General features: G+C 43.7%; 1 protein-coding gene across 1 annotated transcript in view; it reads right to left on the bottom strand.

Moving 5' to 3' along the window:
* LOC133420932 (protein NLRC3-like) overlaps positions 1-16424 on the bottom strand; it is a 65474-nt gene extending 49050 nt beyond the window's left edge. The window contains exons 1-7 of the mRNA XM_061710812.1: positions 16227-16424; positions 6104-6236; positions 5800-6021; positions 5554-5670; positions 4888-4966; positions 4455-4662; positions 20-1811 (exon numbers count right to left, since the gene is read on the bottom strand). Coding sequence (XP_061566796.1) covers positions 20-1811; positions 4455-4662; positions 4888-4966; positions 5554-5670; positions 5800-6021; positions 6104-6192 — 2507 coding nt within the window. The 5' untranslated portion in view covers positions 6193-6236; positions 16227-16424. The remainder of the gene's footprint in view (positions 1-19; positions 1812-4454; positions 4663-4887; positions 4967-5553; positions 5671-5799; positions 6022-6103; positions 6237-16226) is intronic.
* Between the last annotated feature and the right edge of the window lie 254 nt (positions 16425-16678).

Here is a 16678-nt window from a genome sequence, read left to right on the forward strand (position 1 = left end):
TGTGTCTGTTGGTACTTACAGAACTTTCTTGGAGGCTTTGACCACCGGCAGCAGCCTCCGTAGAGCCTCCTCTGAAGCTGAGAACTTCTTCAGGTCAAACACTTCCAGATCTCCTGATGACAGTAAGATGAAGACCAGAGCCGACCACTGAGCAGGAGACAGTTTATCTGTGGAGAGACGTCCAGACCTCAGGGACTCTTGGACCTCCTCCACCAGAGACCGATCGTTCAGTTCATTCAGACAGTGGAACAGGTTGATGCTTTTCTCTGCAGACAGATACTCACTTATCTTCTCCTTGATGTATTTGATTGTTTCCTGATTGTTCTGTGAACTTCTTTTGCTTGATGTCATCAGACCTCGTAGGAGGTTCTGATTGGTCTCCAGTGAAAGACCCAGGAGGAAGCGCAGGAACAAGTCCAGGTGTCCGTTTGGACTCTGTAAGGCCTTTTCCACGGCACTCTGATAGAGGTCAGTCACGGCTCTTGTTTTAAACCACCAGGAGGTGTTTCTTTGTTCCTCCAGCAGGTTGTCTCCAGACTTGATGAAGGTCTGATGGACATGAAGAGCAGCCAGAAACTCCTGGACACTCAGATGGATGAAGCAGAAGACCTGGTCCTGGTACAGGTTGCTCTCCTCTCTAAATATCTGGGTGAACACTCCTGAGTACACTGAAGCGTCTCTGACATTGATGCCACACTCTCTCAGGTCTGGTCCATAGAAGATCAGGTTTCTTTTCTGCAGCTGCTCAAAAGCCAGTTTTCCCAGAGACTCCACCATCTTCCTGCTCTCTGGACTCCAGTGTGGATCTGTCTCAGCTCCTCCATCATACTTGACCTTCTTCAGCTTGGCCTGGACCACCAAGAAGTGGATGTACATCTCAGTCAGGGTCTTGGGCAGCTCCCCTCCCTCTCTGGCTTCCAGGACTTTCTCCAGGACGTTCTCCAGGACCGTAGCAGTGATCCAGCAGAAGACTGGGATGTGGCACATGATGTGGAGGCTCCGTGATGTCTTGATGTGGGAGATGATCCTGGTGTGCTCCTCTTCTCTGAACCTCTTCCTGAAGTATTCCTCCTTCTGTGGGTCAGTGAACCCTCTGACTTCTGTCACCATGTCAACACAGTCAGGAGGGATCTGATTGGCTGCTGCAGGTCGTGTGGTGATCCAGAGACGAGCAGAAGGAAGCAGGTTCCCCCTGATGAGGTTTGTCAGCAGCACGTCCAGTGAGGTGGACTCTGTAACATCAGTCAGGTCCTCATTGTTGTGGAAGTCCAGAGGAAGTCGACTCTCATCCAGACCGTCAAAGATGAACGTGACCTGGAACTCTTCAAAGCTGCACATTTCTCTGGTTTCACTGAAGAAGTGATAAACTAGTTCCACCAAGCTGAACTTCTCCTCTCTCAGCACATTCAGCTGTCTGAAGGTGAATGGAAGCAGGAACTGGATCTCCTGGTTGGTTCTGCCTTCAGCCCAGTCCAGACTGAACTTCTGTGTTAGGACTGTTTTCCCGATGCCGGCCACTCCCTTCGTCATCACCGTTCTGATTGGTCCTCCTCTTCCAGGTGGGGGTTTAAAGATGTCTTCCTGTCTGATGGCTGTTTCTGTTCTGTCTGGTTTCCTGGATGCTGCTTCAATCTGTCTGACTTCATGCTCTTCGTTGACCTCTCCGGTCCCTCCCTCTGTGATGTAGAGCTCCGTGTAGATCTGCTCCAGAAGGGTTGGGTTTCCTGCTTTAATGATCCCCTCAAACACACACCGGGACTTCTTCTTCAGCTTAGACTTCAGCCGCTTTTTACAAACTTCAGCAAAAGTACCTTAATAAAAGTGGAAAAAAGAAAGCAATTAGTTTTTATACAGTTCAACTTATTTCTCATAAAGAATCAGGATGTGAACCAACACTGATCGACTCTAACATTACGATGAGCTTTCCTATATTGAGTAGAATCACTTTTAACACCAAAACACCTCTGAACATTCAGGACGTGGAAGTGACAAGAACATCTGGGGTCCTGGTTTCTAGTACCAGGATGTTGGCAGTACGGGGGTTGCGGGTTTGTGGGTTGTTGTGTTCTTGTTGTGGTGTCTGTGAAGTGGATTTTCCAGGTTTAGCATTTGAAAACACCAGAAAAGGATCTGATCCAATCAACAGTATTTCTGGAAGAGGAAAACCAGGACTACAATCTTCCAGTTATCTTGTGGTTGTAAACATATTTATGCTGTCCTGTACAGGGAGGGTGCAACTGGGACGGAAGTAGCTCAGGTGGTAGAGCGGTTTGAATCCCGCTCCGTCCCAGTTCGCTGTCGTGGTGTCCTTGGGCATGAAACCTTACCCACCTTGCCCCTGTGTGTGAATGTGTATGAATGTTTGGTGGTGGTCGGAGGGGCCGTTTGGCGCAATATGGCAGCCACGCTTCCGTCGGTCTGCTGGGCAGCTGTGGCTACAAAACGTAGCTATCACCACCAGTGAGAATGTGTATGAATGAAATAATGATCTCTGTAAAGCGCTCTGGGTGCCTTGAAGGGCGCTTTATAAAACTAAGTCATTATTATTAGTGCGCCTAGTCCTGCAGCTTTGAGAAAACACAAAATGTAAAAACGTAGAAATGTGCGCCTTAAGCGTGAATCGAGTTGTATGACTTTTATTAGCAATTGACAATTTGGCACCATCCGGCATTAATCACACGCACTCAACACAAGGGGCGGGAGGGGGTCCCACATCACCCGCGTTCCCTCACCGGCCTGGGACAGGTGGGTCGGGTTACCCGGGCCTGGCGGGGCCCGCCGTGCAGCCTGGGGTGCCTTCTGGCGGTGCTGGACCCCCCCGGGGAGGGGGAAACGGTGCGTGATTGTATGTCTGTGTCGGTGAGAATGCGGTATGGAAGGGTCCTGCCATGGAGGATTTGAGCCTCCATTGGCAGGACATCAAAACCTAATAATTTATGAATATCATATTATACAAAGATGGTTATTAGTATTATTATTATTATTATTATTATTATTATTATTATTATTATTATTATTATTATTATTATTAGTATTATTATTATGTATAGTATATTATATTATTATTAGTATAGGTATCGGATAGGTGAATGGATGAATGAATGGGATGCCTGGGTCTGGGGCCCTCCGTTGTCGGGCCTGCACGGGTGTCGCCTTGTTGGGGGGTTCCCTGTCTCCGGCCCCGTCTCCGGTCCCCCCCGCTGCCTCTGCGGCGGGGCGCCCCTCTGGTCTTGGAGGGCCACTTTCGTGGGGGACGGGTGCGCCTGCCCGCGTCGGCGGCCGGGGCGGCTCTGTCTCTCCGGGCAGGCTGGCCCCCTGCCGGGTGGGGGTCGTTGGCCTGAAGGGTGAGGGCCTCCTGGCCGCGTGTCCGGCCCGGGTGGCCGGGGATTGCCTGGGTCGCGGTCCGCTGCCGTGGGATCCCTGGCTGCTTCTTCCCGCGCCGTGGGGGCCCCGCGGGCCCCGCCGCCCCTCGGGCCCCCTCGGCCGCCGCCGGGGGGGGGGGGGGGGGGGGGGGGTGGGGGGTGCTCGCAGGCGGTGGGTTGCCTCCCTCCTACTTCTCCCCTCTGTGGGGTTGCCGGTGGCCTGGGTTCCCGGGCTCTTCCGTGTCGGCCTCTGGTCTCGCGGGTGGCGGGGTTGCTCCCCCCCCTCCCCCACTATAGATACACTTCAGGTGGAGCTTTGTTTGGTTTATTACACACACACACACACACACACACACATACACACATATAGTCACTTAGTCACATGCATACACACACACACACACACACACACACACACACACACACACACACACACACACACACACACACACACACACACGCATGATCATATACACACACACACACACACACACACACACACACACATAGACATACACACTGGCTTGTTCACCTGCATGCTGGCTCTCTAGTTTTTGGGTTTAGGTAGCGGTAGCGATAGTTTAGCTCAGACTGCGATCAGATCTCAAGATTTAGGTCGATTGCTGTTATTGTTTTGGTTGGCTCCGTGCCGGTTTCGTGCTTTGTTTGTGGTTTTTTGTTGCAGATTTCCAGTGCTTGACATGTGTCTCCGTGTGTTCCTGCTTCCTGGATTGGCAGTGGAGGTCGTCACCCCCCCCCCAAAAAAAAAAAAAAAACACTGGGTTTGTATGTGTATATTTATGTATGTGTACGCATATGTGTGCGTATATATATGTATATATATTAAATATAGTAATAATGCACACATATACACTTTTGGTTTCTACCGTCATGGTATCAATCAATAATATGTGTGCAGACAAGGTTAAAAAAAAAAAATAAAAAAAAAAATAAATAAATAAATATCATTTGAAATATCATCAAAATCGCAACCATCCGGCAGTAGTCCCGCGGCACTTCAAAATTTCCAGGGAATTTTGTGTTTAGTTATTATTTATCCAGCAGCTTAAATGTTCAGAGAAATCCTCTTACTGCTCTGCAGACGCTCAGCCAGCTTCTCCTGCTTCATTCTCCTCAGGAAGTTCACTGTGATCTTCACAAACGCATCTCTGATGCTCCTCTGCTCTTCATCCTCACCAAGCAACACATGCTCTAGGGATTCTGGGTAATCTGGACTCAGACCCCTCTGGATCTTCTTCAACTCGTTCTTCACAAACATGACGATGTTGTCCTCCAGCAGCTGGAACAGAAGAACACATGAAGGACACAATCAGACTGAAACCATGGAGACAAACATCAGGTCCATGATGGACAGACTGACAGTCCACTGGTCTCCAGAGACCAGCATGGAGACAAACATCAGGTCCATGTTGGACAGACGGACAGTACACTGGTCTCCAGAGACCAGAATGCAGATGGACATCAGGACAACAGGTGGAGCAGCAGTTGTTGTTCATGTACAGACCTGAAAGACGGAGTCCAGCTGTGTGTGATGCTGCTGGACAGACGGACCACTGGGGGACTCTGAGATCTGCTGGTCCACTCTGTGGAGGAACCAGGAAGAATTAGCTCACATCATGTCTGTCCTCACAGAGACAAACAGCAGCTGAAGGTCCATGAAGTCCTGTTTGGATGAGGACAGTCCACCAGAGGACTGATGGTGGTGAAGGTTTACTAGTCCTGCTGATCCAACGAGAACATGTGACCTCAGTGAGAGCTCTGCTCATTCACACGTTCACAAGATCCAGTTCTGCTCCGAGAAAAGTTACGAGATCAAGAAGACGGACAACTGATGGAGACATGAAGCAGCTGAGGAACTCTGGACCATCATCAGGATCAGTAAGAGGAACTCTGGATCATCATCAGGATCAGTAAGAGGAACTCTGGATCATCATCAGGATCAGTAAGAGGAACTCTGGACCATCATCAGTAAGAGGAACTCTGGACCATCATCAGGATCAGTAAGAGGAACTCTGGATCATCATCAGGATCAGTAAGAGGAACTCTGGACCATCATCAGGATCAGTAAGAGGAACTCTGGACCATCACCAGGATCAGTAAGAGGACATGTGGACATTTCCTAACATGAGGACTGATTTAAATACATTTAATGTGTTTAAATAAATCTCACCTCTCTGAAGAAGACTGTTGGTCTCCTTTAAATTCAATATATCTATCATTTGACATGTTGCTCTTCAAGGACAAACAGCTGGGTTCATGTTCAAGAGAGTCTCCTTTCTGATGGACCCTGATAGAAGACAAAAGTTCAAAATGTACATATTCTATTTAAATGAAAAATAAGTTATACAGATACAAATATTTAGTCTATTAAAAAATTATTAAACATAAATCATTGGTAGAGTTTGGATATACTTACCTCATTACAGCAGAACCTTGGTCTCCTTTGAAGGTAATAACATATTCCATTGACTTGTCGCTCTTCAAGGACACACAGCTGGGTCCAGGTCCAGGTCCAGGTCCAGGTCCAGGTCCAGGTCCAGGTCCAGGTCCAGGTCCAGGTCCTGGTCCAGGTCCAGGTCCAGGTCCAGGTCCAGGTCCAGGTCCAGGTCCAGGTCCAGGTCCAGGTCCAGGTTGGTTCCTGTAATAATGATGTTTGGTGATGTGAGTCTTGAGCTCTGACATGCAGAAGAGTCAGGGACAGTTAGAGATGCTCATCTCACCTCTGAGCTTTGCTCCGACTCTCATGTTCCCCACACAGAGAGGTTTTAGAGGGAAGGACTCCGTCCTCTCCGTCCTCACACTGGTCCATTCTGCTGAATTCACGTCCACATCAGCTCACACACACACCTTCATCTGCAGAGGAAACACACATCACTGGTGCTGCACACAGACCAGCTGATCCTGCTCTGGTTTGTTCCTCTTTTGTGTTTTTTGCTTCTACTGAGCAGTAGACGTCACTTGGCTCTATCATTAGGGCCCGAGCACTTACAGTGCAAAGGCCCTATTGTATCTGTAGGATTTTTTTTTTCTTTCTTTCTTTTTTATTTTTCAGACGAAAAACATGCCCCAAAAGTCACTAAATTTTGCACCAAGCCAGGCCTGGTGAAAAATGTGATATTTAATGGTTTGTATTAATGGGTGTGGCCTAACGGCTCAACAGCGCCCCCTAGAAAACTTTGTGCCTCAAGCCCCACAATACGGTTTGACGTACATCCACGTACTGTACACACATGTATCATGTCACAACTTAAAGAAAAGTCTCTTGGCACCATGGCCGAAACCGGACAGGAAGTCGGCCATTTTCAATTAATTGTGTAATTTTGCCACAATTTATGCCATTTCTTCAGCCGCTTCTTCGCCCGAACCGAAACGTGCACCCAGGTGTGTTATACATCAAAATGTGCGTCTCCAACCTGCGACGACGAGCTTTACTTTTCTCAGTCAAAAGCATTACTGTGGCGACACTAGACGCAAAAAAGCATCATCAGCAAAATCATCAGCGCTTCATCTGATTGGTCCATATTTGATAGTTCCTACTTTCTGCCATAATTTTTGAATAGTTTGACATAAAGAGTCGTGGGTGGTGTCATCGGACTCAGTTTTGAGTTCTTGAACAAAATTGGTGCAAATTAGCCCCGCCCCTTCTTCTGATTGGTCGATATATGATAGTCCCTATTTTCTGCCTTAACTTTTGAATGGTTTGACATAGAGAGTCGTGGGTGGTTTCATCCGCTAAATGTCCAGTTCTGAAGAATCTACATCAAGTCATACAAGCTTCCACTGCAGCCTGAACGTGCACAAGGGTGGAGGGCCGTTCATCGCTGCTTGCAGCTGTAATTAATTTTATTTCTTTATCCTCCAAATGTTGGAAAGGGCCCCAAAGTAATCAGCCTGTCCTCCACCAGGACTATCATGCTCTAACTAGCTGGAACAAGTGTGAAACAACAATGAGGTGATTCTGTGAACAGAGTTTTTACTACAGAAACTTGAAAATCTTGTTACTGTAAACGTGACGAAGCTCAGAGGTTTATCTGCAGAGACAAAGGTTCAATGTGCAAATATAAGGAGATATAAACATGCTGTATCCAGTGCAAACGAGTAATAAATGTAATATGAGGTGTGATGATTGACAGAGTTCAGAGTCCAGAGTGCTGGGTGTGTCTTGATTTTCTTTTCTATGTTTATTTCAAAAACTGAAAAATCATACTAAATACAGAACCAAATCCTTAACGTTTATGAATAAAATAAAGTATGCTGGTCTAAAGACTGTGTCGCTCAAAGGTCCAGTGACTTGTAAACTTTCACTGAGTTACCGTATATTTATTCTACATACAGCAGCCAATAGAAATGCAGTATTCTGCTTTGTGACTAATCACTGGTTAGAACAAATATAAAACCAAAGTCTTACAAAAGTTATTAATCCTCTTAAACATAAATCACATTGATGCAAAACGGCTCCAACAGATAAAGAATTAATACAATAATAATATCGTCATCTAACAATCATGTAGATTTGTTTTCAGACACAAGAATGACCAAAGTCTGCAGTGAAAACCTTCTCCAACCACGACGGAGCAGAAACTAACAGGAAAGTTCCTGAAGAAAAAGTTCAAACTTACAGTTTCTAAAAACAGTCAGAAGAGTTGAAGATGAAGATTCTGCAGTCTGAAGAAAAACCAACTGAGACGCAACTGAACTGATCCTGGAATGAGACAGAGCTGGAGGAGGAGGAGGAGGAGGAGGAGGAGGAGGAGGAGGAGGAGGAGGAGGAGGAGGAAGAGGAGGAGGAGGAGGAGGAGGAGGAGGAGGTGGAGGAGGAGGAGGAGGAGGAGGAGGAGGAGGAGGAGGAGGAGGAGGAGGAGGAAGAGGAGGAGGAGGAAGAGTCTCATAAATAATCTGGCTGAATTTAAAAAACGAAGGTGACCATTTATATTGAAGGTTGTGAATGAATTTCAATTAAATTATTGAGTAAATGAACTGGGGCCTCATTTATAAAAGAGTGTGTAGGATTCAGACTAAAAGTGCACGTAAACCCAAAAGCTGAAAATGGCGTGAGCAAAAAAAAATCCTGATTTATAGAACCGTGTGCACACACACTTGCACGCAATGTTCTCTCTATAAATCCCAGTCCAGCTGGAAGGTTGAAGGTGAATTCTCCTCATATCCCGCCCTCTACACGCCCACTTTTTACCAAGAATGGTCAATGCAAAGTAGTTCATGACTGTATTTGCATATGAATGATCCTGCTGAGCATGTGCAGCGCCACCTGCAGTCTGTTTCTGCTGCGTCACCATGAATGAGACGTGTCGAGCCACCGGGACACTAAATTTCACGGAGACTGAGATGGAGATGTTGTGGATGAGGTGGAGGACAGGAAAACCACCAGGAAAAACCAGCAGGAAAACCAGCAGGAAAACCAGCAGGAAAACCACTAGGAAAACCAGCAGGAAAAACCACCAGGAAAAACACCAGGAAAACCAGCAGGAAAACCAGCAGGAAAACCAGCAGGAAAACCAGCAGGAAAACCACCAGGAAAACCACCAGGGAAACCACCAGGAAAAACACCAGGAAAACCAGCAGGAAAACCACCAAGAAAACCACCAGGAAAACCACCAGGAAAACCACCAGGAAAACCATATTATTTTGTGGTCACAGTAGTAAAAAGTGATTGCCTGCCAGAATGTGATTTCTGGCAGGCGCGGAAATCACATTCTGGCAGGCGGAAGCGCGCACAGCAGCCCGTTGAGCGACAGCGCTGAAACGTCAGATTTTCAGATTATGAAGCTCAAGAATCAGATAAAATCATATTTAGGCAGAAACAAATTTTCATTAACTGTATTTGGACTTCTATCAATTTTTGGCAGGTAAAAAGACCCATTTTCAGGTGAGAAATCAGATTCTGGCAGGAAATCTCTTTTTGGCACGACACCGGCCCGGCGTGTCCTGCACCGCGGACACGCCGGGCCGGTAGGATGATTGACAGATGAAAATACCCCGTCAGATCACGCTTCCACATAGACATCAACATTTATCTATGTGGAAGCGTGATCTGACGGGGTATTTTCTCCCGCAAAGCGTCGTACACATAGATCTATGTGAAGCACTTTCTGACTTCCTGCTGTTAAATCGTCTATTTGCCTGAAAAAGCCTTTGAAAGAAAACAAACTGAGATAAAAGAAACAGGGATGGTACGGTAATATTTTCTGCCGAGGTAGGAAACCTGCAGAACACCGGCTTGGGTGTACATGGATCTATAACACATGGATCTATAACTCATGGATCTATAACACATAGATCTATAACACATAGATCTATAACTGCAGGCTTGGGTGTACATGGATCTATAACACATGGATCTATAACACATGGATCTATAACACATAGATCTATAACACATGGATCTATAACACATGGATCTATAACACATGGATCTATAACACATGGATCTATAACACATGGATCTATAACACATGGATCTATAACACATGGATCTATAACACATAGATCTATAACACTGCAGGCTTGGGTGCTTGGGTCGCTGACCTCCCTGTTCAAAATGTACAGTCTGGTTCAAAACACCGAAAGAGGAGTAAAAAAATAAGGTTGTATCTTCAATGTTAAACATAATTTAGATGATGGATGTTTTAGCAGTTATTAAACTACTGACATTCAAAAGTAGGAAAAGGGAAATAAAACTCACAGTCAGAAACATTTCATCCAGATGAGTCCTCGCTCCATTCTGAGCTGTATTAATGTACAGATGGTTTATTTTATGTTAACTAAATATAATGTTTCTGGATGAGAGTTAGTCTGTAATCTGAGCTGTGATGTCATGAAGTACGCTAATGTCTCCAACTGCAGAAACACTGAACTTTGTCCTCCATACTGCAGTAAAGCTGTTTATTAGATTAATATTTAACACTCCCCGTGACCCTGCAAAGGATAAAGCGGGTATAGATAATGGATGGATGGATATTTAACAGCCAGTAGGCAGAAGCTGCAGCCACCACCTTTAGTTAACCGCTATGGTCCGGGGTCAGAACTCTGAGAACACACTTCACCACGGTTCAGAAAGAGATATTTACAATACATGTGTTTGGAACTACTGAAGACAACAGCAGTTAGTTCGTAGGACAAAGAGAGGACTGGCCCCTTAACGGACCCTCATCACACAAATCTGCCCCCCCAGGCACCGACTTCCCTGTGTTGCTGCAACAGAACAAATGATCCACTCTGGAGAGAATGTACATGGAAAAATGTCATCAGCTATTTTTTCCCTCCATATCAAGAGAGATCATATTCCAATCAGACAGAATGTTGGAGATGTTGCGGAAGCAAAGAGGTGAATCACTATCACATATTCTGCTGTTGTCCTGTTGATCCCATTCTGGTTGAGAGTACATCACATTCTTGAGACTGTGTTTTCAACTAAAATAACTTTCTGCTTTAATTTGTAATACTTGATGTATCTAAAGGAACTGGAATAGAGGAACAAAGATAAATATTTATGGAGAATATTAACTGGTGGCTTGTAAGAAATCAATAAGGAAGAAATGTCTGAAGAGGGAGGAGCCTGCTGTAGATGAATGGATGAATATTGTTACAGCATCATCTAATGGAAATAATTACTTTTAATTTAAGAACACAAAAAGAGGTATTTATTGATAATTTGCAAAAATAGATTACATATGTCCTTACCATAAGACTGGACTTCAGACTGGAATATCAGAATATTATTTTATGTATTTAGTTTTTTTTTTTTTTCTGGAGGTGTTTACCAGTCCCCTTATGTAGCTTTTACTTTCCCCTTTGTACTTTTGTACAGATTTATACGTCTTCATGGTGATTGTTTGACTGTTTGTTTGTTTACATGTAAATCAAAACCAATAAAAAGTAAATTACAAAAAAAAAAAAGAAAGCCCCAGGAACCAGCGAGATGGAGCCCAGGAGGAGTTTCTGATCACGTTCATTTCCTCCTTTTAGGCCTGAACCTGAACTTGGACCGTTAGTCTCCTCAGATTTCTGATCTATTGGGGTCGGCAGCTCTTTCTTCCCCCACAAACACAATCATGATCTGATACTGAGCTCCTTCTCGTCTCCGGGCAGCGGCTCATCCATTTACATACTGAGATATAACATATCTATATCCATAATATACATCTATACATCTACATGTATCAACATTTATTCATATATGTAGATACATAGAAGTATATTATGGATATAGATATGTTATATGTAGGTATGGATATGGATATATTGAGTTGTATTATACGTACAGTATTTAAATATCTATATCTCTATTAATATATACTGATTTTTAGTTATATGTAGATATGTCGATATATACATTTATAGTTATTTTTATGTATATAATTGAAGGTAAATATATGAACCAGTGTATATATAGCATATCTATTCTTATATAGTTATTCAAGTATATTGTTATACCATTGCTGTCTATTGTTCTCTATTATATTATAGTATTATAGTAAAGTAATGATAATGTAATACCATACATTATAATTACTTCTATTATTAAATACATACATAGTAACAACTTAATGCTGGTGTTTGTTTTGTTTTCTTTTGTTTGCCTTGATTTGCTTTGATTTTAACTATATTTATATTTACATATAATTGAGTATTCTATCACTGTATTGAACAGTTATTGAAACTCGTCTTGTTTTATGTAAGAATGTATGTCAGATTCAGGGGTAGGACTGGATAAGTGGTTACTTCAATTCCACTGCATTTCACGCATGTTGGTGGATCCGTGAACTAATATTATATGAAGCGTTGTATATATATATATATATATATATACAGTGCTAGAGTGGATGTATGATGGTGAGAGTGTTATTCGTCCCCTCATATCTGCTGATGGTCGTCATGTCTCCATACGGTGCTGCTGCAGCAGCTGCTTAAAGTGCTCTAGCTATGGAGTCCAGTATGACACGGTGTTTAATATTGTGATTGTTAAAGCTAAGGAGGATCAGAAACAACAGTTTCCCCCATTCTTACTGTGTGAGCCTTAGATGTTGTTAAGAGAGTAGGGTATTTGGTGACATGATAAATGAGGATGTTTGTGATGATGATGCTGTCAGCTCTCTGCTCAGGCCAACATGCTGCCCGTAGATTCCACATGTGCACAGCTGATGTTAAAGTACATCTATTCAGAGCTGTTGTCCACCTCTTTACACAGCTCACCTTTGGTGTCATTAAACCACCAAAGCCAAGCTAAACAAGTTGCAGGTAGCGTAGAATGATGCGTTCAGGATCCTCCTTCAGCTCCCAACATGGACAAGTGCAAGCACTTTATTTGTTCATTGTTATGTCCCCGCCTTCCATGCTCTGCTGAGGAATTTGATGTTTACATTTATGTGTCCACTCCATGAGTCAGAAAATGGTCTAATAACTGCACTCACTAACATCAAACGGAGTGATACAAGGTTCACATCTGGACTATGGAAACATTGGAACAGATGTTTGCATGTATTTTAATGTGTGACCTGAAATTTTTATGTATTTTATATGGAACCTATTGAGTCTGTAATAAAGTATTCATTAATATATATATATATATATATATATATATATATATATATATATATATATATATATATATATATATATATATATATATATATATATATAGTGTTGGGTCCACTTCTCTTCACCATCTACCTCCTACCCCTGGGTTCAATTCTCCGTCATCATGGGGTCCATTTTCACTTCTACGCTGATGACACACAGATTTATATCTCCTCCAAACCCACCGCTGCCATTCCTCCCACTTCCCTCACCACCTGCCTACACGACATCAATACCTGGAGGGTCAAAAACTTCCTAAAACTCAACGGCAATAAAACTGAGGCTCTTCTCATCGGCTCCAAATCCACCCTCACCAAGTCACAACCCTCTCCCGCTCCTCCCATCATCATCGACAGCTTCCCGGTTCCTTTTCCCCCCACGTCAAGAGCCTCGGCGTCATTCTGGACAGCACACTCTCATTTGCACCTCACATTCACAACATCACCCGGACTGCATTCTTCCACCTCCGCAACATCTCCAGACTCTGTCCAGCACTGTCCCAATCCAGCACTGAAATCCTGGTCCACTCATTCGTCACATCCCGTATCGATTACTGCAACGCCCTCCTCACTGGCCTCCCAACCAAACTCACCGACAAACTGCAACTCATTCAGAACTCGGCCGCCCGGATCATCACCCGCACCAAGTCATCGGACCACATCACCCCCGTCCTTATCCAACTCCACTGGCTCCCAGTCCAATACCGTATCATCTACAAAAACCTCCTCCTCACCCACAAAGCCCTTCACAACCTAGCCCCCACTTACCTCTGTGACCTTCTGCAAGAATACACTCCCTCCTGCACCCTCCGCTCAACCTCTGCTGGACTTCTTAACAAGAATACACTCCCTCCTGCACCCTCCGCTCAACCTCTGCTGGACTTCTTAACAAGAATACACTCCCTCCTGCACCCTCCGCTCAACCTCTGCTGGACTTCTTAACAAGAATACACTCCCTCCTGCACCCTCCGCTCAACCTCTGCTGGACTTCTTAACAAGAATACATTCCCTCCTGCACCCTCCGCTCAACCTCTGCTGGACTTCTTAACAAGAATACACTCCCTCCTGCACCCTCCGCTCAACCTCTGCTGGACTTCTTAACAAGAATACACTCCCTCCTGCACCCTCCGCTCAACCTCTGCTGGACTTCTTAACAAGAATACACTCCCTCCTGCACCCTCCGCTCAACCTCTGCTGGACTTCTTAACAAGAATACACTCCCTCCTGCACCCTCCGCTCAACCTCTGCTGGACTTCTTAACAAGATTACACTCCCTCCTGCACCCTCCGCTCAACCTCTGCTGGACTTCTTAACAAGAATACACTCCCTCCTGCACCCTCCGCTCAACCTCTGCTGGACTTCTTAACAAGAATACACTCCCTCCTGCACCCTCCACTCAACCTCTGCTGGACTTCTTTACACTCCCACCTCACACCTCAGCACCATGGGTGCCCGAGCTTTCAGCTGCTCGGCACCCAGACTCTGGAACTCCCTCCCCCCACACATAAAACAAATACACTCCATCACCACATTCAAAACTCAACTCAAAACTCACCTGTTCAAACTTGCCCATTCACTCTGACCGGACATTATGCAATAAATCTCACCAGTTTATTTATTTAGTGTTTTATTTACTTTTTCTTTTCTATGCTGTCTATTGCTGCTTTTACGATGTCTTTTTGTATTTTTAACTTTTAACTTAATATATTTAATTATATATATATTAGGGCTGTCAGCGTTAACGCGTTAATCGCGATTAGATTAATGCAATCCATAATGCGTTATTTTTTTTTAATCGCATTTTAATCGCAAACCTTTTTGTCCCTTCTACTCACCCGTAGTCGACTCTTCTGTAATGATCCAAAAGAGGGCGGTAATGCACCGGAAAAAACTGGATGCCAACCGCCAATAAACCTCAAGAAGAAGAAGACTCCTCTGTAGCGCCATGTTTGTTGTTTCCTAAAGTAAACTTCCACCACCACCAACTACAAAGAGACGCCAAACTGAACCACTACCCGTGGATAGAAACAGAAAACGTGTGTTCGCCGAGAAGTGGCTGCATGATGTTACGCGGCGACGCGCACCGTACGTTCGCGCTCCCGCGTATCCTACCCCGTAAGCTCTGCGTTGGTGCAACGCGGAACCATAAATCAGCCAGCGTCCGTCACTGCGTGCAGCAGTTACCTGCGCCAGCAAGACGCTGCTCTGATTATGGCTCAAAGTTTATGAAAACCCCAAATAAAAAATAAATTAGAGAATATTTTATGAAATCAATAAACAATTCCATCATCAAAATTATAACAAATAAAGGTTCAACATATCTTGCTTTGAATGTAATAAGACTAGGTAATATATTAGTTTCACCTTTTAAGTTGAATTATTGAAATAGATTAACTTTTACACCATATTCTAGTTGAATTATTGAAATAAATTAACTTTTACACCATATTCTAGTTGAATTATTGAAATAGATTAACTTTTACACCATATTCTAGTTGAATTATTGAAATAAATTAACTTTTACACCATATTCTAGTTGAATTATTGAAATAGATTAACTTTTACACCATATTCTAGTTGAATTATTGAAATAAATTAACTTTTACACCATATTCTAGTTGAATTATTGAAATAAATTAACTGTTACACCATATTCTAGTTGAATTATTGAAATAAATTAACTTTGTAAAGGACCATATTGAGCCATTCATCTTTATAAGTGAATAAATATCGTTTTGCCTATAACTTATTCCTGCATCCCTCTTTTATCGATCCGGCGAGACGGGTCACTGCGTTTTTGGAGGCCCAAGTCACATATCCAGGGGCTCCTCTGAGCACCAGACCAAAATAATTATGTGCAGCCCTGTCTATATGGCACTTTGTTTAATTTGAAAAACTGTATTTGAAGTAGACAGTGTTTTAAGTTGGTCTACATGGCACTTTTTTGAAAGAAAATACAAAAGGTCAAAAAGGAAATTCTTTCTTTGTGTTCATTTGATTCCCAATTAAGACACAATGGTAAGAAATGATTTACATTATGGGCTTAAAACTGCCTTGAAATGCGAAATAACAGAATTTTAAACATGCAATTCAAAATGCGATTAATCGCGATTAACTTTTGAAATTCTGCGATTAATCGCGATTAAAAAAATTAATCGTTTGACAGCCCTAATATATATATATATATATATATATATATATATATATATATATATATATATATATATATATATATTCCCATTTTTTGTACCTGAACTTCTGCTCTCATCCACCGACTCCGCTCCAACATCTGGACACGTGGAACCGTCGTCTCCTTCGTCCTTCAGTTCCAGCTGTGACTCCGTTAACGGGAATGATCTTTGTCCAGAAACGGAGCTGCTGGCAGTTTAAAAACTGCTCCGATCTCCTTCACACGGAGCTCCCCGCGCAGAAACCCGTCCACGAGAAAGTGAGACGAAACTTCACTAAAGTATCTGAGTTTTCTCACTTAATGTTGTAAAAAGTAAGCGAGGCGCGGCAGCTTATCTTTTGGGTTACTTATTAACAGCTCTTTTGTCACGCTCATATTTTAATAGGAATAAACTCGGCTCAAAGGTGTATTAAACACAAAGAGCAAGTTGTGCTTGACTCCAGACGCAGCAGCTAGTGGTGGAAACATGGAACATCTGCACTCCTGAAACTACAGAGCAGAAACATAAGGAC

This window comes from Cololabis saira, chromosome 20 (assembly GCF_033807715.1).
Source record: "Cololabis saira isolate AMF1-May2022 chromosome 20, fColSai1.1, whole genome shotgun sequence".
NCBI classification, from domain to species: Eukaryota; Metazoa; Chordata; class Actinopteri; order Beloniformes; family Belonidae; genus Cololabis; species Cololabis saira.